The sequence below is a fragment of the Cryptomeria japonica genome, chromosome 10 (assembly GCF_030272615.1).
Source record: "Cryptomeria japonica chromosome 10, Sugi_1.0, whole genome shotgun sequence".
Taxonomy (NCBI): domain Eukaryota; kingdom Viridiplantae; phylum Streptophyta; class Pinopsida; order Cupressales; family Cupressaceae; genus Cryptomeria; species Cryptomeria japonica.
Window position 1 is genome coordinate 40970321 of NC_081414.1, and position 16934 is coordinate 40987254.

At 37.6% G+C, this 16934-nt stretch overlaps 1 protein-coding gene across 1 annotated transcript in view; it reads right to left on the reverse strand.

The window, feature by feature from the left end:
- LOC131062829 (uncharacterized) overlaps positions 1 to 16934 on the reverse strand; it is a 210833-nt gene that overhangs the window by 14833 nt on the left and 179066 nt on the right. Inside the window, exons 6-9 of the mRNA XM_057996571.1 lie at positions 12278 to 12327; positions 12015 to 12186; positions 11775 to 11924; positions 1029 to 1208 (exon numbers count right to left, since the gene is read on the reverse strand). Coding sequence (XP_057852554.1) covers positions 1029 to 1208; positions 11775 to 11924; positions 12015 to 12186; positions 12278 to 12327 — 552 coding nt within the window. The remainder of the gene's footprint in view (positions 1 to 1028; positions 1209 to 11774; positions 11925 to 12014; positions 12187 to 12277; positions 12328 to 16934) is intronic.

Genomic DNA, 16934 nt, shown 5'->3' on the forward strand with positions numbered 1-16934 from the left:
ACAATTGCAGCCATTATGTTGAAGTGCAGGAAACTAATAGTGATAAAGTTAAAATTAACTTTCTCGTTTTGATTCCTATGGTGCCGCGGATTTGTGATTATGGAGAGAAATTTTCTAAGGAATTGACTGAGATCTCTCAATGTTTGGTTGCTCTTCTAACATGAGCATTTTAGGAGATCACTTATGTAGGTGCCCAATAGTATAGTGCTCCGAGCAAATGCAGCTACAAACTTTATAGACTTATTTGAAATCTTAAAATTACATTGAGTTCTATCCAAAATCAATCAATTTATGAGCTGACATTGCATAAGGACAAGCAATCTTTGGGGAAGGACAACTGTAATGACCCCATTTCTTTGTCATATTGTTCTACGAGCGTTGGCCAATTTTCAAGATTTGTCAAAGGTTTCCAAATGAGCTGGGAGAGTTACAATGTTCCTAGAGAGCTCAGTCTCGGATTTCTTGGCATCCGGTGATGGTTGGGAGTTCAATTGGCAAGTGACACTCTTTGTAGCATTTTGACCCTTCTGTGTTGTTCCCCACAATTCTTGGAGGACATTGCTATTTAATGTAAGTGCTCGTATCAGCACTAGATATCTGTAATAACCCTTGAAATATATAAGATCAGATTTGGAAACTCGTTAAAATTTTATATCAAAGCCTTTCTGAGAAAGTGAAAGCATATCGAACATTGCTAAGAAAGATGCTCAAATCAACACACCCGATTTGCAAAGAAGTCTCAAACTGATATATTTATGTATAATCAAATTTGCAGCAATGAGAAACACATATTTGGCTGTCACAAACTGATATTGAACAGAAAATACATCTACAATTAATTGATACAACCTGAGAGCAAATGGTGCCAACAAGCATAGCCAAAATCACACAGTTTTGAATGAAACTTCAAAATACTTAGAAAAATTGTTTGTAATTATAAAGTATCTGTTATAAACATAAAATAACAGCAAAATAAATCCTCTTTGCTGTTATGAAAGCTACAAAAAAATCTGAAAATGAAAACTCACACAAACCCACAACCAAACCCTTACAAACTGATAAAGTAAACTAATGAAACTGACACCAATTTGCACAATGACAAACTCTATATGATCTTGCACATGGAAGAACCTGAAACTCCTATCTTTATCCTTCCTGAAAACCTTCAAACTTCCATTATTTAATCTCCTCCATAGTTTTGACAACCTCTGAAGAACAACAAAACGATTAGCAAAATATCAAGTGAATGAATGAGAAAATGGAACCAAAACCCTCTAAATAACATGCATGATCAAAACCCACAACCAAGAAGGAATATTCTTTGCATTTATGTAACTCCCTCTCCACTTATCTTCCACCTCCTAACTTTCCCTTTTATAACTTAACACTTGCCCATGTTGTCAAAAGTTTCCAAATGCCACTTAACATTCTAAAATGCTCTTTCCAATTTCTCACTCCATAATTTGCCTCTAAAATATTTCAAATGTCATTTATTGATTCACCATTAAATCTGATTTGATCATTTAACCACAAAGGACAATATTTCCCGATTTATCTATAGGTCCTAATTTACTATTTATGGATAATCGGACTTATTTTAAACAGTAAGTACTATTTTTAGAAAGGGGACATGACTGTATCATTCTCCAGCATCAATTATATCTCAGCGTGTTCAGTTTCAGTTTTTGATACTTTGGTGGGTCATTCCACAATGTGGTTGGAATTATTCATAAACTAATGTTTTAATATTCACTTTAGCTTTAGTGTTTAAATATTGTAAAGTGATGTTATGTCCCCAAGTTGGACACCTAGGGAAGTTGGAAATGGGAACTTGTATTAAAATACTAAAGGGGCCTTTTTGAGGTAAATAATATAGTCTCAAAATTTAAATTGACCTAATCCCCTCCAGCTCTATATAAAGGGATTTTGGCTCTCATTCTTCTCCTTCAGAGTTGCACACGTACAAAGATATTGTCGGAGTGAACATTGAGTTTTTCTAGAAGTTGATTGAGGATGCAAGCCCTCGTCAATCTGCTCTAGTTTCGATGGTGAAAGAACCATCTTAGCTGATTTTGTGTTTTCATTCAAGGAACATACTGATTTTCATGAGTTTTCAAATTTTGGGGTTTCAAGAAATGAGGATTTACATGGTATTTTAATTGCAGATTTTGGGATTTTCTTTCTGACATGTATGCAAAGATTTCTTAGTAGCTTTGACATGAAATTTCTTGGATTTCTTGCTGGGTCAATTTGGTTGCCTAAGGAGAGGTTGACCCTATTGATGTGTTTTTTAGGACACCTCGAACAAATAAAATACCAAGTATTCTATCCTCGCTTGGACAAAGAAACCTTGTATGCTAAATGATCTGATCAAATAAGGAAACTCCAAGGTTTATAATGAGAACAATGTGACTTAATGCTCAGAATAGAGTCGGTGAAATTGATGTGATTTAATGGAATCACAAGGGAACTTACTTTTATGAACTTTGCTGGAATATGGACTCTATACTAATTCACTGGAAAAATAAAGATAAAAGAGATAAAGGGTTTAGAGATCCTATATTAATCCTAAGAACAATGATGACAATGGATGATGCTTAGATAGACACATTCCCTCAAACCAAGCTTTGCTTTGCCATGATGACAATAACTACACAAACAATGCAATCTTCTAAGGAAATGAAAGATTTTCACATTCCGAATGCATCACCCAAATACCCAATGCTGACGCAACTTAGACAAGTATCCACAATTGAACTTAGCACAATAACAAGGTTTAGTCTAACTTTACACTATAGCTTACAACCAACAAACCACAAGTATGAACAAAGGAATTCATCACAATATCTTCATAAGCATCCACCATAATCAATGGACTCTAATTAACCTTGAGAAGTAACAAGGAACCATGAAAAATGTAGAAACACAATACATACATCCACCATAATTTCAATGAAAGTATTGAATTGATTTCAACAAGTCTTGGCAACAATTTCAAGCTTCCTCCTACTCTAATTCTAGTCTAATTGCTATCTAACAACTATTGTCTATTCTCTAAATCTAAAACATTAACTATTAATTTTTACAAATGAGAAGACTGAGCCTTATATAGAGGTCTCATTATATTTGAATGGCTCAGATTGATTGTGAATCAACGGTTGAGATTAAGACAACAAAACTCTAATTGGGGTTAGTTACGACAAACTCTTTCTTGACCAATAAGATCATTACAACATTGATGGACACATGTCCTTTAAATTCCAACCAATGAAACAATAGGTTAGGTATATGGAACTTTGTGCCTTCACATGTGTAATTATAGATGAGTCAGGTACATTAAACTTGGACACTTTGACTTGGGATATCTTGATTGGTTGGTGATGACTAGGCACCACATTAGCATGCTCATCTTGTAGATCATCACAAAGAAGTGTTTGTGTTTCAAGCAATATCTCTTGATACTAAACATTTCCAAGCTCAATGCGATGTGATGATTCATATTCCCAAATTGCATCAATTTTTGTGATCAAGTCTTCTAACTTTAATTAACTCTTCTGAAACTATCTCTATTCCTTGATCACACTTGCACAATTTCATCTCCTAGCTTGGGAATTTTCTTTCTTCATGATGCATTTGCATCCTCATGTTAGGGAATTCATTGCCTTGAACTTCATCATCATTATGCCATGGACTACACTTGATGAGATTTGATATTATCATTCCTTATCTTGGACTTCGAATCCTCGGTGTAGTTCCTTAATGTGGAACATATTGCAATGTCCTTTTCATCCTTAGAATCCTTGGCGATACCTTGCATTGATCTTCGACACATTGATTCCTCCCTTGGACATTCTTCATGATGCTTTGGATTTCATCTTCATGTTAGGGAATCCTCCTTGCTTTGTCCCTATCTCGCCTTCATGTTCATCATGACACAAATTCGCCTTTTCTTGGTGTAACTCTTGAATGTGAAATATACCTTTGATGAGATTCATTTCCTTGACATGAATTCACATGTCAAACCTAGGATCTTGGAATTCTGAAGGAAATTCAAGATGTTGTAATGGTATCCTTCCTTATACCTCTTTTGCAACTATCTCGTGTTGACGTGTCTAAAGTGGCATCACTGCAACTCTATCCGACCAACGCAGAATAGAATGATCTCGCCGAGTATCCTATCCTCTCTTGTATAAGGAAGCCCTAATGTTGCTTTTAATTGATCAAAGGGGACAACCTCAAGGTTCCAAATGTCAGTTCTTGACTGCAGGATAACTCAACGGTCGATGTGTTTTTTGCTGGGAGCACAAGGGGACTTACGTTTTGCAACAAGTTGGTTTGTATCTGATTCTCAAACTGGGAAATAAAAGAAAAAGAGAAGGGTTTAGGAAACCTAAAATTAATAAGACTGGTATGCGGGTAGATGGATTCAACATAACCAATCCCTACTTGGCCAGAATAACTCACAACCTCGCAGGAACAGTGCAATCTTCAAGGGGACTTCGAAGATTTTCAGACTGCAAATGCATGGCTAAGCACCCAATTCTGGCGCATCTCAAGCAGACACCTGCAATTGAACTAAACACAATTAAAGGCTCAGGCTAACCATACACAAGGACACACAATCAATATATCCTCAATGGTATGAGCCCGAATCCATCAAATACCTGCATACCCAAAAGAAAGATCTATCTAAATTGTTGAAAGAAACCATGCAAACAAAAGAAAACAAAGACAATAAACACCATATTTCTATGTTCATATATTTGCTTCAGCTGCCATTGCAACAATTTCTGCAGCATCTCTATGCTACTACTAAAATTTAACCTTCTACAAAACTCTAACCTATTCTAACTGAAATCTAACAGCCTAACTGCCTAAAAAATCTAACAATAATCTAACTCTTTACAAAAGAAAGGCCTCTGCCTTTTATAGAATTTACAATTCGAACCGGTGGCCAGGATTGACTACATCCAAGGGCTGCAATCTACCTTCTAGAAGCCTGGCAGCTTTAACCCATGCCCACTCAATTCTCAGTTATCCCCCCAACCATAGTTGAACTACTCGCGACTCGGCTCGACTCGCCAAGCCCCTGGGAAAAAAACTCGGGGAAAACTCGGGAAAAACTTGGAAAAACTCGGCGAAAAACTCGGCAACTTAAAAACACGCTTAAACTTAGTAAAAAATGCATTTTTTTTTGCAAAATTTAATAAGAAGATGCATCCAATGAGTCAATAAATGATAACACAAAAGAAATAAGCTGATTCTAGATATATTTAAATGCAAAGTGTCTACAAAATCGCATCCTCATGAGGAATGCTGATGGCTGGAAGCCTGGAAGCAAAATAGTAAATAACTAAATAGTTTTTGTAAAAACAAAAGTAAATACATCCTTACAAATTACAATTACAACTTCCTCTTCCCAGCTCTAGCAAAAAATTGGGGAGAGGTAGAACTAGAGGGTCTAGACTGTCTAGTCGTATAAGTCTGCTGTGGGACTGGGAGTGACTGTGCCTCCTCGCTCGGTATGGCTGATTGAGACTCATCCTCCATCCTGGATGAAGCTATGTCTCCACCTGAATCTGGCACTGGCAATGAATCCTCATCCTCATCCTCCTCAATGTCATCCAGCCTAAAAACAAATACACCCCCCTCCTCCATAGCCTACCTCTCCAAATCAGTGATGTCAGTGTCAGAAAACAATGGAGGCTGCTCCTGTGATGTCCAATCATTGTAAGGATCTATATCATCCAAGTCGATTGGACCACCTTGTAGTTCCTCTACCTTCTTTACGCGCAATCAAAGATTATATTGCACGTAGACAAAGTCATTGAGCCGTTTCTATGCTAACTTGCTCCTCTTCTTCGTGTGGATTGCTTCAAACAAGCTCCAATTCCCCCTTCCCAGCACAAAACACAATCAAAAAACAAAAAATGCATTACTGTTTTGCCGTTTTCGGCTAAGAGACCCAGGCAGCCGAGTTTTTAACTCGGACTCGCCGAGTTTTTGCCAAAAGCTCGGCGAGTTTTTTGGCGAGTAGAAGTAGTAACTACTCACCAGGCTCAAAAACTCGCCGAGTTTTCGGCGAGTAGTCCATCTATGTCCCCAACCACATTTTCAACTACCTATCACTATTTGGCTTCAATTTGGGTCTATCCGGTAGTTAGACATAATTGTCCACAACTGACCTGTGTTCCACTTTGTTTCAAAATATCTTGAGTGGAACCCACAGGTAGCTTTACATTAAACAATTCAGTTTTGCAACTGATTTTCTAGAATTAATTCCAGCTGTGTGTTTTTGAGAATGCATATTTTGTAGCATTCTGAGTGTTCTTTGTCTTCGGTCTGGCTAGTGGACTTCAACTTGTTGTCCAGGTGGTAGCGCGCTTCTCCATGCTTCATCTTGCGCTCTATGGCGCGGTCCTGCATTTCCTCTTTCGGCATCGATCGCGATCAAGGTCTCCTTGATGTCGTTGATCTGCAAACAATCAATTTCACCTTTAATCAATCAATTTGAAAAAGTAATTAAATTAATTTCACAAATATTAAATTTATTTAATGTCTGGCTTCGTCTCGATGGAGTTCGGGCTTGAGAAGCTCTTTGTGAAATGTATCTTTTAAATGTCCCACTTCAAACGTGAAATCCGATCCTTCGTCTTGATTCGCTCTCCAACTTAGACGAAATTCAGGCCCGAGAGGTGAACTACGAGATGTTAAGTTTAAGCCTTTTTAAAGCATATCCAATTTCGAATGCTTCACCTAAAATGTGAGATTTTGGCTTTCCATTTTAATACCACCCTTGGTGAAATCTGGGCTCTGGAGAAAAAAGCAAGACTTACATTTCACTTTACAATTTTAATGAAATAGCCAAACTTTAAAACTTTCCCCTTTATAAAACTCGATAATTTTAGTTGAAATGAATGACCCTTTTTTTTCTTTGGGAATTCGGCCGTTCAACTCTCTCCCGCGCGATTTTAACTCTCTCTATGATTTTAGGCTTATTGAGCCGAAATGTGAACTTAGGCTTTTGAAATTTTCGGCTAAATGAACATGTTTGCGCAATTTTGGGGGGCCTTTGTTTTTTTCGGCCCTAGAGACCAATTTGAAAGCTTTTAAGTGGTTTTCGGCCTAAATGGCCAGAATGTGCGATTTCCTCCCCTTTTGGCATTTGAGATGGTTTGCGCGAATTTCGATCCTTTATTTTCAGCATGTTGGGCCGATCTTTTTAGCCTTGCAATGCGGGTCTAAAGGCTGAAATTGTAAGCTTTAGCGATTTTGGACTTGAAGCCTTTGAATCGAGCTTCAGGCGACTAGGCTGAACTCCGCGATTTTCCATCAAGTGCCCTCGCAATTTTACATTTCTTGCAACATGGGCCAAATGGAGGATTTTGCCTTAAAACGCCCTTCCTAATTCGGCGATTTTAGAAATGCACGACTTAAATTTCGTTTTCTAATTTTCGGCTTAAAGGCCGAATTTGTGAGTTTGAGTTTTCAGCCCTTTCATCCTCTTCGCGCGTATGTCTTCCTTCTATCATTTTCGGCTCATTAGCCAATTTGGCGAGTTGTCTTCTACTTTCGGCCAAATGAAGTTAAAATGTGAACTTAACTCTCCCTTTTGTTTTCGGCCTACTAAAGTGTTTTGCGCGATTTATATTTGGTGTTCGTTTTCTTTCTCGCAAATCACAAGGTCGAGTTTGGGTTCTTTGAGAGGAATGACGGATGCCCGGTGAATTCGGGATGCCAAACAAAATGTGCGATTTTGGTCAATCTCCTCATCTCTCCAAGTTTATGCGAACTTGGTTCAAAATGCCTCTCTCAATTTCAGAAAGACATGGGGTCCCCTGAAACAGGCTGGGGTGTGCAATACACACAACATCTTGCACCTTTCTTCTTGAACTTGAAAATCCTTTCTTGAAGCATGGATAATGATGTGCAAGTCCATCATGATGTTGATTCACCCTCTTGATGTGCATTCCGGTTAAAATATGAACATTGCCTTGATTTGATGTCCTTGAGATTCTTTGTCTTCACTTTGAGTGTGCTGATATTGAATTCCTTCATCTGGTTCCTTGGATAGCTTGAGCTTCCTTCATTTCTCGCCATTTTATCCATTTGAAATGTGAGTGCCTTCCTTGAACACAAACTAGTCCTCCCACACGTTCACCATCATTCCATGCCTCTTCCCTCTCATCAAACCCGAAAAAAGAAAACCGAATTGAATCAAGAATCATGATAATAGAGCAACCCTTAACACATTACACTTCTCAAAACCCTTCCCAATCTGGAACTTACCCCAATGACAAGATAGATCCTTCTCATAAACAAAGGTTAAAACCCACGATCATTGCCAAGCAAGGACAACTAAACCTAAAACATCTAAGACAGAAAGCAAAAAGTGGGGGTCTCCATTCTGTAATGTCCCCTTCTCAGCAGTAATCAGTTCAGTTGGCCGTTAGCCTATTCCGAAGACCCATAGGCTAGTCGGAAGCAGAAATTAGGGTTTCCTACTTCTAGGGGGATATCTTGGCGTTTTTGGTGGCTTGCATGTTGGAGTTTTACAGTTTTGATTCTAGATTCCTTCTAGGTTTTCAGAAAGCTTCGCAATGATGGTACATGCATAGCAAGCAGTGGAGTTTGGTAAATTACTATTTTTAGTAAGTGGTGGCGAGGATAACTCATTTCTCTAGGTTTTGGGGGGGTTTTTGAGAGATTCGCAATGGTGTGACATGCAAATGAATTTGAAGACTTTTTCAGACTTACTATTTTTAGTAAGTTACGACAGCTGCTCAGAATGTGGTTAAAATGCATCTGGACACACTATTTTTAGCAGTGCTATTTTTGGCAGGGTTTCTGTAGCTCAGTGCAGTGGCTATATCTAGCAGGGCAGTTCTCTCAGTTTGATCTCCCATACTCTTGGAGCTTGTTTTGGCAAGTTTAGTATTTGATAAAAATGGTGTTTTAAGTTGAATTATAACTTAGGCGAAAATGGGCACTTTAGTAAAGGGATTGCTAAGTTATATTAAAAAAGTCATTTTTATATGTTGGGCAATTCATGGTTGAGAAAAATATTTTATAAGTGAATTATTGTTAAGGCAAGATGGACGCCTTAGGAGGAAAATAAGTTAATTTTATGATATAATTCACTTTATTACCTTGGACGCCATAATACACTTTATTGATTTATTTTGTATAAAGTGTATTTGCCACCATGTGATGGGCGATTTTGGGAAAAGAGAAATGAAATGCAAATTACAAACTAAAAGTGAATTTGAATGTCATTGTTTAGTCCCACATTGGAGGGAAAAGGAGGTTCGAGTTGGGAGGAAGTTATAAATAAGTACCTTGGCCTTCATTTGAGACTATCTATCGCTTATCATAACGAAGTGCTGCTGAAATCATTTCAAACTCTCGCTTCGAGGGATGCTTACCTCCTAGCCTTCTTTAGTTCCGTGCTTGAAAGATAGCCCCTAGTTGAATGTTGTGATTGTTTCTCATTCAGAGGAGCAGATTGAGCTCAATGAAGATGAATTTATTTGATGCCTTTTGATTTTTCAGATTCTGAAGTTTGTTATGTGTAGGGTGCTGAAAGTGAAATTCGTTCATAAGTCTCTAGGAGTCCAGTCGCCGCTTCTAGGTATTTTTCCTATGTCTTCCTCTATGTTAGGCGATTCATTTTGATGAGCTGCATGGGTTTTGGAGTTGATGGAGAATGTATTGGAAAGTGTGAAGTGATGATTTGATCTGAGTTGTAGCGGTCTGTTCGTTTGAGAGTGGACACCTTGTCTCTTGGGCCTCTTTGCATTTGATTTCACGTCATTCGGAGCTGTGTGGACGAAGTTATGAGTATTTAGGTGAATTCTAGTCTTGCTGGTCTGTATTTTTCAGATTGTTGTTTTTCATATCAGACCTGGGTTATTTACTTGATTAGGTACTTTTCATATGCTGGATAGTTCTTATTTGTTAGAGGATCAATTCCAAACATTTTGGTGTGTCCGGATATCAATTTCCTATTTGTAATCTGCAAGTAATGCTCTCATTGTAACGCAGAAATCAGTAGTACTGATCAGCCTTGTTTAATTGCATTTTACATTTTGTATTCCCACTAAAAAACGTGGAAGAGGATGGCCTAGCCACCTATTTGTTTCTCTCAGTTGGATTCATAGTCCTCCCGCTGAATAAGTGGTTGAGTGATCTTATTTCAGAATTGTAATAACTGTCCTCCCTTTGAAAAGTGGTAGAGTGATCTTATTTTCAGAATTGTAATAACTGTCCTCCTGCTGAAAAGTGGTAGAGTGATTCTACATTAAGTTGTTCTTGCCCATTGGACAAGTGGAAGGGGTTGGCTTGCCGCCCAGCATTGAATTTCCAGTTTATTTTGGAGCTAACATTCCCCTATTCACCGTATGCTCTCACCTTCCCATGCTGGGCTCTTGGTGATCAGAAAGTGGAACGGTTATCTTTCAGCAGTGTTGTATTTCTTTTTCCTAGCCTTAACAGGTGCATTGTGGTGTTTGAAATTAAAAAATTTGAAAAAAAAAGTAAGGGGGACATTTCACATTCACAATGGGGCGATGTGTGATAAACGTCACAATAGACCCCTTGTTTTTGAAGAGAAAGCGTTGATAACACTCACAAAATTGCAAACCCTTCCTGGGTTATTTCCACCTTGCCTGAGCAACCATTTATGCACATGTTTAAGGGTGTCCAGCTGCAGATATGAATTTTCTAAATTAAATTAGCCCTTCTAGGCTGGATGAACTTGCATTTTGGGGCTTGCATGGCACTTTTTAAAGGAAACAATGTGTTTTTGGGAGAGTATTGACCACGGGAGTGGCATCTAATCTTTTGGCATAGGTTGCAGGTGATTGGAACAGATTTTAGGAGTCTTTGAAGCTGCCGTTATTTTTCTAGGCAAATCACTTGTGCACTAGCATTGTGGGTGTTGACTGTTCACGAGTTTTCTGAGAAAAACAGGCCTGAATAATTGCTATTTAATGGCTCTTTGAAGAGTCTAATATGCTGGCAACATGTCCATACAATTGACAACAGCTGGAGGTGTTGAATGAGCAATGGGAAGGGCTCCCAAGTGTGTAAAGGCTACTTTTTTCTGCTGCTACCGAACAGTCTGCTTATCTTCAGTCTCTTGCATTGTATTCTGATTTGATAAACTCATTCATAGCAAATCTCTATGGTACTTTTCAAATAAGCAATTTGTTTAATGTTATTTAGAAATTTTGGAGTTTTAATGTACATGTCTATCCTTGGTGAATTTTATAACAGCAGTTCATGTATCTAAATTTCACAATCAACATTTAGTTCAATAAGAAACTCCACATAATGTTCATATGATATCTATATTGGAAAAGTGTGTATATATATATATATACACACACACATCATATATGATGGTGTTGATAGAGCAACACTTTCATTGCATTCTTCTGCTTAAGCTAAGTCACTAATTTAATTATCATATTCTATGCTGTAATATAAGATGCATTTCTTCAGAAAACATATCTGGACATATGTTTGAAAACGACTTTTGAGCAACAATCCTGCCATCTCTTGAAAATAAGTACCATAGAATAAACAACACTCATCTCAATGAAATTTAGACTTTCTAAATGACAAATCATTGTACCAAGGACTTCTATGAAATAAAGATTTAAGATGGTAGAATCCCATCGAACAAGTAACAATATACTCTAATTCCAAATTTTTGAATGTGCACTATCAATTATAGATCTAACGCAAAATTTGAAGCCAGAAGAGAATACCTCCCAGATTGTCTGAAGCAAGCCACTGCAGCCCATGTAGAGGGCAGTAAAAGATCCATCCACCTTTCTAAAAATGCCAGGCAGTGTTCCCTTGATTGGGAAAAAGAAATGTGCCAATGGAGTCCCACCAATAAGGATCCCCAACAAAGCCTATAGAGATAAAATTCAGAAAGGAATCAGATTAGGTCCATTCCTATTGTAAGAACATGCAAGTTGGTGACAAAAAGACCTATTGCTTACCCCATAGAGAGGAGGATTTGTAATACGTTTAAACCAAATAGTGCATATTTGAAGGAAAGATATTTTTGTATCCACATATGATGGAGTATTTTCAGCAAATGCAGTATTGAACATTTGATAACCATAACTCCATAAAAAAGGAGACCATCCAATCATAACAAGGGCCACAAACCTAAAAAAACAGAGAATCAGTGTGAGGACACCTGAAAACTAGCAGAATTAAGCAATTCTAGAGACTAGAATAACAAGAAAATGTAACTTACGCATTTGCCATACTAGCATCTTTAGGTGAAAGTATTCCAGAAAGTATCACCTGTAGAATCTCAGGTCAGAAGAAAACAAATCAAGATAAGAAACTAGCAAACTACCTGTATGCATTGTACCCCTACATATCCCTCAATCTGCTGCTGCTTTTTAAGAAATCGTTCAAGAGAAATAAAAAATGGCAAAGAATTCAATGCCATAGGAATGTGCCAAAAATACTAACCAAAATACAGAACACTTAATTCTTTACGACCCCAGTTAAAAAAACGAATTTTTATCTCAAGTTTCTGAACGAACTCACAAGCTAAAATAAAATGCCACCATGTTTCGTCTTTTTCTTAAGCACTTCCAAGCTAATGAGATATGTTCATATGAGCTAGTAAATAATGTTAAATGTATATCTTTACTTTTTCTTTATGTAAATTCTCTGGGTGCTTTCATCTCTTTCTTTTCTAATAAACTTCCATGTATACCTCCCTTTCTTTGTTTAAAAGGTTGCTGCTTCTAGAACTAGCAATCTCATGTTCTCCCTGATGTAAGCATCAGATCAAAAGAAGCTACACCAATGGGATCATCGAGAAACTACTCAATCAAGAAGGTGACCAGGACTTAAAAACATGGAAAAATCAGAAAAGTGGAGCATTTTGGTCCAGGGAAATCTATGGCGATGTCTGGAGGGTAACCAAGGTTGCCTAGAACATCTCAGAAAATCTTCAAAAAAGTTGCAAACTGTAAAACTAAGTAGAAAGGAAAGAATGGTGGATGCAAAGGTGGTAAAAGCATCATCTACCCTAATGAACACAGTATACTAATGTGTTTCAAGAGACCTGAAAAGTATGCTGCAAGGATATCAAGCCCAATTGAGAAGATAGATAGATGTAAGTGTTGGCATATTTTTCATTGATGTCAAATAATTGACGCTATTTGCACTGGTTATGGTGTTCCAGATTGCACAGGTTGTTGTGTTTCTATACGTTTTGTTGGGTTGTTGTTATACCTGTTCAAACAGCAACGATTAAAGGTTTTATGCTGTGATTTACAATCAGATTGCTTGCTGTAAGGTTTACAGTGAACTGACATACCTTCTTAGTGTACATTTGTCTTCTTCCTCAACGAACAGGATGATGTTTTCAGATTTAGTTTCAAAAATAATATCCTAATGGCATCATATCTTTTTCAGGATTAGACGCCATCATATTAATAACTTTTTGACAGCATATGTTAGATGATTGTTATTTGGTTGAGGTTGGTTCTAAACAGTTATAACTATCTTGAACTTCCGTTTACTTTGTTTACACATTAACAAAACAAGTAATAAAGTGCAGTTCGAATTGGGAGGTAGTTGGACAGCAGTTTGAATTAGAAGGAAGTTAGACTTGTAAGTAAAATAACAAATAACTAATAACTACTTGCTCCAACCGATGCTAACTGTATTCATGGTTGGTTCGATGCTTAAGTAGTCTTTTGAGAGTGCATTGAAGGAAGATTGATGTGAGAAAAGAATTCTGTGTTTGTAATATGCTGTGAGCAAGAAAGGTAAAAGTCTTGTTTGTGTGAAAGTAGTATACATGAAGACAAACTACTAGAAATGCGATGGAGTATAAATTGCTGAGTCATTCTTTAAATCATTAAAAATTGTGGAGATTCATGTGAGGAACTAGAGAAGAAATTTTGTTAAGGAAGTCACTGTTATTTCTCCTTTCAGATTTTCAGAACTACTGGAAAGCAAAGTGTATGATGTGAAAAGAGTTTTTACTTTGTTCAGACCTTCAGGTATATCAATATTTTGAATTAGACATTCATAAGGCTGCTGGTTAAATCATTCATAGTCATTTGTGACACAATATCGATAGTATCACTGCTGTTCCTTCTCTCAGAATAATATTTAACAGAGAACAGAGTTGCTGAAGATTGTATTTGCTGATATTCCAGAGATTGATTACCTTCAAGTTGTTCTGTGCAGTGACACACAGATTTGTTGATTTTCAGAATTGGATTCAAGTTGTTTTGTGCAGTGACACACAGATTTGTTGATTTTCAGAATTGGATTCGTTTTTCAGAATACCATTAAGAGTTGGTTGTCTAGTTTTTTAGTGAAATCTTTTGATGAATCCAAACTCAAAGACATGATATTCTTAAGCTTTCAAAGTTTGCATTGTATAGGTTGACATTTGTGAAGTGATGTTTGATTATCTAATGTAATCGATCAGTTTTCTTGGAGTCGGTGCTCTGTATATTGGAGTTGGTGCTCTGAGTATAAGAGTTGGTGCTCTTAAGCAGAAGTGATTCGGTGATTCCTTGGGTTGGTGCCTGTTGTGCGTTATGCACACCTCGCCCCATTTTCCTCAAGCAGGGACCCCCATTTTTGGTCTAAGTCTGCCCGATAGGACAGGAGAAATTCCCGAATTTCGTCTGCATGGTCAAATCTCAAAATCGTGCTATTAAGCCTTCAAAGGCCACAAGGAGTCTAATTTGCCTAAATCTCCCAAGTTGTTGTGTAGGCCGAAACTCTAAATACACCATTCGCCTAGTCCAAGTCAAAACGCTACTAAAGCCAAATTCGGCCTCTAAGGCCAAATTGCGAACTCAAAAATCCAGCCTTCGTACCCAAAATGACAAAGGCCGAAATATTAGACAGTTCACAGATCGACTTAACAAGCCGAAAATCTTCAAATGGACAAAATTCACACATTTCGGCTTAGTAGCCCGAATTTCACAAAAGGTGATTTTAACTAAGAGGAAAATCGCACAAAATACACCATTTTCCCGAAGGATCAATCTCTCAAAATCTCTCATTTCTCCTTTAGAAGCCCGAAGTCGCAGAGAAGGAAGACGAAATGAAAGTCTTAAAATCATGCATTTTAATCATTTCGCTCGAAGTTTGCAAATCCTGCGAAGTCATCACAAAGGCTGAGTTTCATTAAGGAGTTCAAAATCGCGAAAGTGTCATCTAAGCCGAAAAGGAGAAAATGAAAATCGCACAAATAGGCTTTCTAAGCCGAAAACCCCCAAACTCGCGAAATCGGCATTTAGGCCGAAAATTCCAAAACTCACAAAGTAAACCAATCTCCCAAAATTGGCTAGTAGGGTTTAGATCGCGCCAGAATGGCTCATTGAGCCGAAAATCACAAAAGTCTCAGAAATCGCGCATTTCTCCTGTAAGGCCCGAAATTCATTCTCTCCCCCAAAATCGCGTATTGTAAAAGGCTCAACTTGCCCGCAAAAGAAAAGCGTCTAAAGTTAACAAAGTGTCTTTTCAAGCCGAAAATAAACAATAGAAATCACGCCATTAACCCTTTTTTAAGTTCACGAAATCATTCACGGGGAGATCAAACTCATGTGGTATATTGTTTTAAGTCGTAGAGTAATCAATTTGGCCTAAAATCTAATAGGTCGGAAATAAACAAAGAGTTCAAATCGCTCAAACTCGCCCATTTTCAACATTTCGCAAGAAAAGACATTTTAGAGGGCAAAGGGTTTTTCTTGCATTTTCACCTTGTGGGCCGAATTTCGTCATTTGAAAGGAAGACGTTAGAGTTAAACCAAGTGAGATCGCACATTTCCCCCTTATAACCCGAATTCCAGAACAAAGTAAAAGGATGAAATGAAAATACGAGGGGGGGGGGGTCGATTTATTTGCCTAGGGGACCCGATTTTGACATTCACATAGGCATTTAAAGTTCTTGCATTTTGGCATTATAAGCCGAATTTTTGAAAGGTGTTTGTATTTTCACCTTAAGGGTTGAGTTCCTCCAACAAAGTGGTAAAGTGCAAAGTCGAATTCACTTAGTCAAAATGAATGTTCGCATTTCGACCACAAGATATTTCGTCACAGGCTTTAGACGACATTTAAAAGATACATCTCACAAAGAGCTTCTCAAGCCCAAACTTCATCGAGACTAAGCCCGACGTCGTTAAAAAGATTTAATATTTGTCAGATTAATTTAATTAGTTTTTCAAATTGATTGATTAAAGGTGAAATTGATTGTTTACAGAACATCATTGGAAAGAACCAGGAGAAAGCCTGAAACGCAAATCGAAGAAGGATCGCAATCGAAGTCGGGCGCTGGAAGCTGGAGAAGAAGATGCAGGATCGCATCACAGAGCGCCAAAACGAAGCATTGGGAAGCATGCCACTAAACCACCTGTAACATGCTAAGAATTTAGAAAGAAATTTAAATTCAAATAATCTAACCGTTGCAAAAGAATAGCCGTTAACATAAGCATAGCAAGATGGATATATTTTTTTTTATTTAAAACAGGAACACGAATAACAATAACTGAAGATTAAGTACATTGAACTAAAAATTAAGCATACATGCAATATTAAGAACTAATTAACTTGCATGAAATGAAAGAGAGATAGGGTTTAGAGAGTACTTTTCAACTGATGCTAACTTCTTAACTTCAAACTCTGTCATGATACTGGTGGGGAGGGAAAGTATCATTAGGGCGTTTTTCCGCCCAACCATGGACTATCTAGTTCCCCGTGCCATATCCTTCTGGACTGGCCCGGCCCTTCGCAGGGAGGTAAAGGAATACGAGAACTCAATGCCATCTAAGACTTGGTGTTAGGACCTACACACTTAGTCGGTCATACACTAAGGGTAACTCCCTACTAGTATGACGCTCTGACTAAGGGTGTATCTGGTGCTA